General features: G+C 44.2%; 1 protein-coding gene across 1 annotated transcript; it reads right to left on the bottom strand.

The window, feature by feature from the left end:
- Positions 1–23: 23 nt before the first annotated feature.
- LOC139401928 (lysosomal alpha-glucosidase-like) lies at positions 24–11,549 on the bottom strand (the record flags this gene model as incomplete). Its single annotated transcript, XM_071145945.1, has 18 exons — positions 24–343; positions 497–649; positions 1,125–1,289; positions 1,643–1,741; positions 2,532–2,673; positions 2,780–2,928; positions 3,520–3,671; positions 4,108–4,241; positions 4,400–4,517; positions 4,622–4,706; positions 4,879–4,992; positions 5,346–5,456; positions 5,708–5,839; positions 6,119–6,237; positions 10,415–10,534; positions 10,747–10,843; positions 10,952–11,117; positions 11,530–11,549. Coding segments are annotated over 18 exons (2,142 nt in total), but the record flags the coding sequence as incomplete, so codon positions are not given.
- Between the last annotated feature and the right edge of the window lie 4 nt (positions 11,550–11,553).

Consider the following 11,553-nt stretch of genomic DNA (forward strand, 5'->3'; position numbering starts at 1 on the left):
TGATAGAGCTTTAACCCACACAGTTCACTTAGTTCACATCATTTTATTGAAAATACAGTTGAATATAAAAACATGATTTCCAAAAATTCTTCAGTGTAGTCTGTCCATTCAGAAACCCAGGAGTCTATTAGAGTAATGTCTTATCCAGGGTAGCAGTGATTGAGGGGAAACGTTGGGTGGAGGTTTTTGTCAGAGATGTGCTAGGTCAGGAGTTCCAGAACTACCTGAGAGGCTGTCTACTGGGTCAGAGTCCACTGAGTCATACAGTTCATAAGGCTCACAAGGTCCAGAGGACTTCAAACACCTCTGACATGGGCAGGGCCAGGCTGGTCACCGTCAGAACCTACAGACAGACACAGAAAGAAAGGATTATAAACAATATATCATATTATACTGTAGAATAGAATAGACAGGTAGGCAAGCAGAATTAGACTGTTCGTTCTACTATTTCTTAATTCTGAACTCTATAGAGGTAACTCAGACAGCTACAGCTCACCTTGGTGTCAGTCTGATAAGAGAAATCCCACACTTTCTTTCCGTTGGCCCATACATAGCGGGGTGGGGAAGGCACCCCGAACACTCGCAGCCCTCCCAGCACCAGCCCGTCCAGCGCCCCGTTCTGACGCAGGGGGTCACTCATCACCTGGGACTGGGTCAAATGAAAACCTTATTTATCCCCACTGGCAAACACACACATGTATAGTACCAGTATAGATTAGACATTAACAGTTAGGTCTACTGTTCACAGGATGGCAGGGAAAGAGTATGTCTTCTATCTTGATTGGATTGGACCTGGATCTCAATCTTGAGAGCATTGCTAGAAACATACTGTACTGCAGAAACATCCAAATCACCCTAGATAATTCTCTGATCTCCATCCTCTTTAAAGTCCAATTAGGGCCCTACGTTTTTCCTACCCAGTTGTCATGAAATACCTTGAAGTAGGACAGACAAAAGGTTTGATGGTCCGCACTCAAAAAGATGTCACATAAAGCTTACTTCCTTTTCTTCACTGCATCAGGGATAGCCTTGAAGTGGGCTATAACTTGGGCCCAGAGTTTTCCTTGCTCAGGTCATGTGATCAGGAAAAACTCAGGACCCTATGTGACCTCTACATCTCCTACCTGTCCAGCGATGAAGATAACATAGGAGTAGTCTCCTCTCTGGAAGGTGTCCAGACTGTCCCCGTCGTCCCAGAACAGGTCACCCCAGGCCCAGCCCCCAGCAGACAGCGCCACAGTCAGGAGGAAAGGGTTACTGCGAGAAGCTGAGGTAGTCAGGCCTGGCTCCTGTATCTCAGAGGGAGTTTGAGGGGATTTTTCATTGAAAGATATAATATAATTACTGATTAAGACAGGCAACAGGTTTTACACAAACTCATATAAGCTTCAAAACAACATTGTCAGATTAGTACGCAGAGAGTATTTCATTTGAGGTTTTATCACATAGTTTCACAAAGGAATTTTGGGTCTCTTGTTCTATGACAAATAACTTTAATTGATTTCATGATATAAGAGTTTGGCAGCTCATTCATCTCCTCCACCATCAGTATGTAACACCCACAATATGGGCCTAAGATGAAGCTTTGTCGCACAATGAAACAACAGACAACCAAATTCTATTGTGTACAGAGGACACACACCTGCTGTGGGATGATGTGTCCCTCTCTCACATGGACATTGATGGTGTCCAGAGGGGCTGGGAGGAGCAGGTACTGACCCTTACTGTAGAACGGCTGGCCCTAGTGAGGAAGGGATGAAAGAGGTGACCACTGAAATATGGTTCTAGTATACACAGTACAACCGTATTACACATCTTTGCCTGGTCCTAAAGTAAGCCTTCAAGACCCTAAGAAAGGCTCACACAGATGGATTTTTATCAATCTGTGTGATGACAGAAAATATGGTCTTGGTCTCCTAGGAATCCCTTTAATCAGTTGCAAACTAATTGCAGTGACATTATGAAAGGCCTATAGAAATACACTGAGTGTACAAAACATTAGGATCACCTGCTCTTTCCATGCCATGGACTGATCCAGGTGAAAGCTATGATCTCTTGTTGTCACTTGTTAAATCCACTTCAATCAGTGTAGATGAAGGGGAGGAGAAGTGAAATAAGGATTTTTAAACCTTGAGACAATTGAGACATGGATTGTTTATGTGTGCCATTCAAAGGGTGAATGGGCAAGACAAAATATTTAAGTGCCTATGAACGGGGTATGGTAGTAGGTGCCAGGCGCACCAGTTTGTGTCAAGAACTGCAACGCTGCTGGGCTTTCAATAGTTTCCCGTGTGTATCAAGAATGGTCCACCACCCAAAGGACATCCAGCCAACTTGACACAACTGTGGGAAGCATTGGAGTCAACATGGGCCAGCATCCTTGTGAAAGGCTTTCGGCACCTTGTAGAGTTTGTGCCCCGACAAATTGAGCCTGTTCTGAGGGCAAGGGGGGGCCAACTCAATATTAGGAAGGTGTTCATAATGTTTTGTACGCTCAGTGTATAACTGTATTGAATCTCGGAGCTGTTTACATTGTGCAGACTGTACCAAGTCCCCGGGGGGAGGTAGGCAGCCAGCTCCACTGCCCCCTGCTCTAACACTGGGCTGACAAGCAGAGAACTCCCCCACAGGAACTGTCTGTCTATGGTCTGGCAGTTAGGGTCTGAGGGGAACCTGGGAGAGATGGACAGAGAGGAAGGGCCAGAGAACAGTATCAACACAGTAAATAAGATGTGTTACAATAGTATCCAAATGTTGAAGAGAGAGAGAAGGGACGTACTGGAGGAAGAGAGGCGTTGCCACAGTGTCTGCGGAGGTGTGTGCGTGGTAGAAGAGTGTGTAGAGGAATGGCAGGAGAGAGTAACGTAACATCACCGCGCTACGCATGGCTGTCTGGGCCTCCTGACCAAACACATAGGGCTCCTGGGGCTACACACAGAGCTAGAGTTACCTCAATTCATAATACATGGGACTGATGGACTGTTACATAGACACAGTGAAAAGACACTAGCAGGTCAGCCACCATGGTAAATAGGAAAACATTGTAACTTGGTTACATGGAGACAGTGCAAAGACACTAGCAGGTCAGCCACCATGGTAAATAGGAAAACATTGTAACTTGGTTACATAGAGACAGTGAAAAGACACTAGCAGGTCAGCCACCATGGTAAATAGGAAAACATTGTAACTTGGTTACATAGAGACAGTGAAAAGTCACTAGCAGGTCAGCCACCATGGTAAATAGGAAAACATTGTAACTTGGTTACATAGAGACAGTGAAAAGACACTAGCAGGTCAGCCACCATGGTAAATAGAAAACATTGTAACTTGGTTTCATAGAGACAGTGAAAAGTCACTAGCAGGTCAGCCACCATGGTAAATAGGAAAACATTGTAACTTGGTTTCATAGAGACAGTGAAAAGATATTAGCAGGTCAGGAAAAGATTGTGGTAAATTCCTATCCAACCGAGTTAACTGTAAAGACCATAAAACCACCCACCCACCCACACCCACACACACAGCGTTGGGCTTGTCGTTGTGGTTCCTCATGAAGGGGTAGAAGGCTCCAAGCTGGGTCCAGCGTACACACAGCTCCTCTGTGGTGTCCCCCCCGAACCCACACACATCCGCCCCCACCAGGGGCACCCCGAACAGGCCAAACAGCAGCACCGCTGGGGGGGTGGAGGGACAGGTGGATATTGAACATATTAATTCCCTTTATTCATTATTACTGTATTCATTATTTAACTTTGATGTCAGGCAGTCAGAGGCATCTCTCTGTACTTGCTAGCTACATAGTATCAAATAAATAGTAGGTGGTTCCATTACAAGTCTGGGCATTTTTCTATTCAAACCCCTCATTCAAATCCATGGATAACTACCACTGAAAAGACTAACTCTGTCTAGGCACTCTTTCAACTAAAGACAACAGAGACAAACTGCTGAGTAAGAGCACACTGCAACATGTACTGTCTGGATGGTGCATCGGTACCATTAGTACTCTGATGGCTAAAACACACAGGGCTTGTGAATGGCTTTGGGAATGTCGTTGAGAATAGGAATGGCTTGGAACGGAGATGGGAATGTTGGGGATGTCTTTCCCCTCACCAGGGATGGAGTATCTGAGCTGCTCCCAGTCGCTCCTCACGTCTCCCGTCCAGACTCCGGAGAAACGGCCAATGCCAGGGAAGGAGGAGCGGGACAGCACGAAGGGTCGCGACCCCCGAACCTTCACCAGGGCACTGAGAGGGTCAAAGGCTATAACTGATCTTCCAACTACAGTTACAAATATGTAATGTAGACAAGATAAATAAAATCAGCTTCATTCAAACAAGCAGAAGTAAAAGTGCCAACAGTCTCAGGATAAGTACGCACTGATCCCTGTGGTGCTGTGTCTGACCTGTGGGTGGCGCTAGCCTCCGTCAGCCCATAGAGGTTATGCAGGTTGTAGTGAGTGGACAGGTTCTGCTGAGCTGACATGCAGAGTGTACCAGTGTTCAGCTGTCCTCCAATCACCGCTGTATGACCGTATGGAGACAGAATGGAAATGAATGAATGAATTCACTAAATTCCTCTATTGATATTAAATAGACAGGAAACTACTCAGCTGCAGTACACTCACGTGGCACGTAGGGGGGGCTATCCAAATCACTGTCAGGACACCCCTCCACAGAGCCCTGCACAAAACTGGCTGGTTCATTCATATCCTGAGAACAGAGGGACAAGAGAAAGAGTATGCTGGATGCTGAGTAGCATTGACACAGCCTGGATGATGCAAGCTTGTTAGTGCAAATATAGAATAGAATATAGAATACAATACAATATAATAGGGGATCATTTCAGCCCTCTACAAGACATTTCTATCTGAGACACACTCACAATCCACAGGCCATCTAGCGGGACTCTGGAGTGGAACTCCCGAATGCAGTCCTCCCACCAGCTCTGTGTCTCTGGGTTGGTGAAGTCAGGGAACGCTGTCGGACCAGGCCACACCTGGACACAGAGGAAGACGAGTGAGGAACCAAACATGCATACCTTTCCACATAACGCACGCACGCACGCACGCACGCACGCACGCACGCACGCACGCACGCACACGCACACACACACACACACACACACACACACACACACACACACACACACACACACACACACACAGCTTCAAGAGGGGGTTTTGTTTAGTGTAACCTTGGCATTTCAGAGGACACATTACTTGAATACACAATGGACATACACAATGTTATCAAGCAGATAAAAATACGTTCTTTCCAAACTATTCACAGTATATGTAGCCCAGTTTACAGTGGGTCTCCAGATAGAGAAGTGAGAGTTTTAGGTCTGACCTTCCCTATGAGTGTCTGTCCTGTAGAGTTCCTGATGAAGACCCCTCTCCGCTGACCCTCATCAAAGGGTGGGTAAGTACCAGGGGGGCTGGTGCTGCTGATCCCAGGGTCCTGGGAAAGAGAACAAACAGGAAAGATGCCTCTAAAATAAACGACAGTAATGCTTTTGCTGCCATCTTGTGGATTGAGAAGGAAAGTTTCCTTGACTTGTACCTTCCAATACTGCACTTTTAACAATTTAATCACAACGCAGACTGTAATTTAGAATCAAAAATTAAATTGAACCACTATTTCAAGCTAATATGAGTTATTAGTGTGCCTATGTGTCCCACATGTTGTGAGGGTTGAGGCCTCTCTCTTACCAGGATGAGAATGTACTTCATGCCCTTCTGATGGAACTCCTTCACCATGTCTGGCAGGTCCACAAAGCGCTGGGGGTCAAAGGTGAACACCCGACGCTTGTCTGCGTAATCCAGGTCATTCCACTGCACGTCCTGACCAAAAACAAAAGCAGTTGAACTAAAGAGTGTAGTGAGTGTTTTCCATGAGTTGTGAACCCTCAGTGACATGATAATACTGTACTTGAGAGCGCAAACATCCAATTAGCATTAGCATGGAGAAAACCCATTGTAGCATGATAATACTATAATGAGTTTTCTCCATGCTAATCTGCTAATCCAATGTTGATGCTCATTCAATGTTAGCATTACCCAATAGTTGTCAACCCAAGTGATAATGTAGTACAATATAAGTGTTTTCTCCAGCATCTTTACCAGGGGGAAGTTGGCGTTGTGCATGCGTCGCACCACCTCTCGGGTTGCGTTAGTGGACCGGTAACCCCATCGACACAGGTGGAACCCCAGTGACCAATAAGGAGGCATCATAGGGTACCCTGGGGGAGGAGGACGGGATAAACATTAGCTATGATGGAAGATTCACAAAAGGTGAGAGCAAACCAACCTGCTCAAATTGGACTTACGTAGCAAAATTTAGAATTTTTTAAATGTATTTTTACATTGGATAAAAGTAGAGACTCACAGCTATGGTATATCATACACTGCATGTTTGAGGAACAATGGGAAAGAAATTCTGCTTTGAAAGTTGATAAACTTGAACTCACTTTTGAGAAAACGGCCTTTGAATGTTTTGGTACCTACTGGAGCTATGATACCTATGATTTGGTACCTACTGGAGCTATGATACCTATGATTTGGTACCTACTGGAGCTATGATACCTATGATTTGGTACCTATTGGAGAGCTCTTTGTCTACACCCATTCAGCATTGTTCACACCCTCTTAAGCCTTAGCCCCACCCATCTCTTTAAGGAAAGATTCAGATTTAAAGTGGTAAAAGTAGTAGTCTACAATAATGAAAAGTTCCAGGTAAACAGAAAGTGTCCAGATAAAAATATTTTATAAATATTGATTGACTCTTACCCAGACACACTTAATTGATGGGTCATGTGAAAGAAATGCTATAACCCTAGCCACATCTTGCCAAGTGGATGGGTCTCTATAGAAGGTGTAAACGGCACAGCCAAATGGTTACCTGCATAGTAGCAATATCAGAAAGTGTCAAAATAAATATAATATACAGTATGTACAATAACAATATCAGTGATAGATGAGGAAGTTATATGCATACAATCAGGGGAAAAGTGGCTGAGCAGCAGGATAAAATAAATAATAGTAGCAGGAGTCATTTGAATAGAGGCACTGCAGATAGTGCTAATGGTCTGTCTGAACCACACATGAACAAGGGAATCTATATTTATTTGGAGAGCCTGTTTCTGTCCTGCCCTTGACTTTGGTGCAGGGTATGTGATGTCCATAGCCTCTTCGTCAGCAAAAATCCCTGATCTTCTCAAAAACATATGTTTGTGTAGCTGTGTCCAGGTGGTGCTTGTACAGGCAGACCATCCATGGGAGGAAGGATGTCAGCATTGCGCAGCAGCAGAGTCTGAATGCTCCTTGGCGACAACAACACCAGACTCCAGAGCATTGAAGCTGTAAAACAGGAAATAACCCCAAAAATATAGAAGACATCAATTCACCTCCCAAGTTTAGATAAGAAGAATAACCTCATACAATGCAATGAAAATGATATTCACCTGAAGTGCTGGTACCGCTTGAACTGTGGCAGCGACCTGAAGTACGGAGTCAGGTGTTGTTACCAGCCATAGCTTTCCACCAGCACCGTACCATCCTCCAGTCCAACCAGCTGTGGGATGTTGACTCCTGTCACAGTGCTGTCCTTCACAACACCAGCAATCTCAGACAAAGTGTTCACTCTGGTCTTTCTGAAGCGCTGTTTGATGAGGCTGAAGCACCAGTCGCGGGCAAACTTGGTGTGGCCTGTGATCAGGAAGTGAAGGCCCAGACTGTGGTGGAGCTTGTGTATGGTCCACCAGGCACAATACCAGAACACAAACTTGTTCTTGTTTCGGCCACTGCAGTTTTCACAATTCAGGTCCACACTCCGTAGTTGGTGAAGAAATGGTGCATGTAGTTGAAGAAATGGTGCATGTAGTTGATGACCGCGCTGCTGCCTTTGCTGGATGACATGCTTTCATCAATCAAGTAGTTGACTTGTTGTGGTATTACTTCACAGCAGACACCAAACAAGCCACACCATATTATGGTGGATGGTGCCTATATGGTGGATGGTGCCTATATGGTGGATAATACCTATATGGTGATGGTGCCTATATGGTGGATAATACCTATATGGTGGATGGTGCCTAATGGTGGATAATACCTATATGGTGGATAATACCTATATGGTGGATGGTGCCTATATGGTGGATAATACCTATATGGTGGATGGTGCCTAATGGTGGATAATACCTATATGGTGGATGGTGCCTATATGGTGGATAATACCTATATGGTGGATGGTGCCTCTATGGTGGATGGTGCCTAATGGTGGATAATACCTATATGGTGGATGGTGCCTATATGGTGGATGGTGCCTATATGGTGGATGGTGCCTAATGGTGGATAATACCTATATGGTGGATGGTGCCTATATGGTGGATAATACCTATATGGTGGATAATACCTATATGGTGGATAATACCTATATGGTGGATAATACCTATATGGTGGATAATATAATACCTATATGGTGGATAATACCTATATGGTGGATGGTGGTGGATAATACCTATATGGTGGATAGTGCCTATATGGTGCCTAATGGTGGATGGTGCCTATATGGTGGATAATACCTATATGGTGGATGGTGCCTAATGGCGGATAATACCTATATGGTGGATGGTGCCTATATGGTGGATAATACCTATATGGTGGATAATACCTATATGGTGGATAATACCTATATGGTGGATGGTGCCTATATGGTGGATAATACCTATATGGTGGATAATACCTATATGGTGGATAATACCTATATGGTGGATGGTGCCTAATGGTGGATAATACCTATATGGTGGATAATACCGATATGGTGGATGGTGCCTATATGGTGGATAATACCTATATGGTGGATAATACCTATATGGTGGATGGTGCCTAATGGTGGATAATACCTATATGGTGGATGGTGCCTATATGGTGGATAATACCTATATGGTGGATAATACCTATATGGTGGATAATACCTATATGGTGGATAATACCTATATGGTGGATAATACCTATATGGTGGATGGTGCCTAATGGTGGATAATACCTATATGGTGGATGGTGCCTATATGGTGGATGGTGCCTATATGGTGGATGGTGCCTATATGGTGGATAATACCTATATGGTGGATAATACCTATATGGTGGATAATACCTATATGGTGGATGGTGCCTAATGGTGGATAATACCTATATGGTGGATAATACCTATATGGTGGATAATACCTATATGGTGGATGGTGCCTATATGGTGGATAATACCTATATGGTGGATAATACCTATATGGTGGATAATACCTATATGGTGGATAATACCTATATGGTGGATAATACCTATATGGTGGATAATACCTATATGGTGGATGGTGCCTATATGGTGGATGGTGCCTATATGGTATGGTGGATAATACCTATATGGTGGATAATACCTATATGGTGGATAATACCTATATGGTGATAATACCTATATGGTGGATAATACCTATATGGTGGATAATACCTATATGGTGGATAATACCTATATGGTGGATAATACCTATATGGTGGATGGTGCCTATATGGTGGATAATACCTATATGGTGGATGGTGCCTATATGGTGGATAATACCTATATGGTGGATAATACCTATATGGTGGATAATGCCTATATGGTGGATAATACCTATATGGTGGATGGTACCTATATGGTGGATAATACCTATATGGTATGGTGCCTATATGGTGGATAATACCTATATGGTGGAATACCTATATGGTGGATGGTGCCTATATGGTGGATGGTGCCTATATGGTGGATGGTGCCTATATGGTGGATAATACCTATATGGTGGATGGTGCCTATATGGTGGATAATACCTATATGGTGGATAATACCTATATGGTGGATGGTGCCTATATGGTGGATAATACCTATATGGTGGATGGTGCCTATATGGTGGATAATACCTATATGGTGGATGGTGCCTATATGGTGGATGGTGCCTATATGGTGGATAATACCTATATGGTGGATAATACCTATATGGTGGATAATACCTATATGGTGGATGGTGCGTATATGGTGGATAATACCTATATGGTGGATAATACCTATATGGTGGATAATACCTATATGGTACCTATATGGTGGATAATACCTATAAGGTGGATGGTGCCTAATGGTGGAAAATGTATTTGCTTTCACCAGTCTAGTTCTTTCACATAAGTGAAAGGAGATGAATGAAAGGAGATGAGGCAGCAAGTTCAGACTACTAGGACATTGGGACACAGACAGCCACTATCTTTCCCTTAGCCATTACCCAAAAGGAATTAGTTGTGACCCAGCAGTGGCCCGACCCACCACAGCAACATTGGGATATGAGACAAGAAAAGGATATTCAGTAACAGGAAGTTACAGCTAAAGGTCATATATAGCCATACCTATAACCTGGAGGTACTGTCTGACAACACTCTGAGGGTCAGGGCCCAGGAAGATGTACAGGTCCAGGATTCCTCCCACAGCCACCCAGGTCAGAGCAGGGCTAGGCTGCAGCACCACCTCTACAGAGAGGAGGTCAAACTCAGCTCCATCATGTAAATCTGTATCTTGATACAGTTGAAGTACTGTGCCATGTGAACACAACAAAATTCTGTCCAGAGCTGCTAAGTAGCATGATACATTACAAACTCTACTAGCTCAAACCAAAGCTATCCTATTAGAACAAAACATTTCTGCTTAAGGATATGGTACATGGAGCAACATGCTTTCTTACCCATGGCATTACTGTTGAGCAGGAAGACCCCGTGAGCCTGTCCATCCCCCTCCTGCACCATGTAGAACGGATGAGAGCCATAAAGGTTGGCATCGCCCTGCATGGAGGAGAAAGAAGACACATGACTTCCCACTCCTGACCATGATTTAAAAAGGAAACAAATGAATGATAATGATGACGATAATGATAATGACGTCAGACTCACGTGGGGCGCCATGTCCCTGTTCCAAAGGGTAAGGGAGGTCCAATTGAGGTCCAGGCTGAGGGGGGTGTAGTGTTCCCCCAGCCCAGACACCAGTGAGGAGGCCAGGGAGGTGGACAGCTGCAGGTACTGGTCAGCATACAGCAGCGGGGCCACCGTGGTGTTCACACTGACAGACAGAAGACAGAGGTGTCATGATTATGACAGTTGTAAGTCAGGACAGAGAGCATCTTAAGTCATGCTTATGGCAACTATAAGTAGGGACAGGGGCACCTTATGTCATGCTTATGACTGCTACAAGTAGAAACACAGCGATATAAATCAAATGAAATTGTATCGGTCACATACACATATTTAGCAGGAGTTATTGCAGGTGTAGCAAAATGCTTGTGTTTCTAGCTCCAACAGTGCAGTAGTATCTGCAAGCCAATTTACCCTTTGGGATCTATAAATCCTAACTGATCTTATGTGTTAGTCCTATGACATGGTTACAACAGTTTTATGTCAGGTTTATAAGATCTGATCAATGAACCAGTGCCAGACATATTAGACATAAAGAACAACTGACAATGAATACTCACAGGACACGGCCGTTGGATTTTCGG

Source organism: Oncorhynchus clarkii, unplaced genomic scaffold (genome assembly GCF_045791955.1).
Source record: "Oncorhynchus clarkii lewisi isolate Uvic-CL-2024 unplaced genomic scaffold, UVic_Ocla_1.0 unplaced_contig_712_pilon_pilon, whole genome shotgun sequence".
Classification (NCBI taxonomy): Eukaryota; Metazoa; Chordata; class Actinopteri; order Salmoniformes; family Salmonidae; genus Oncorhynchus; species Oncorhynchus clarkii.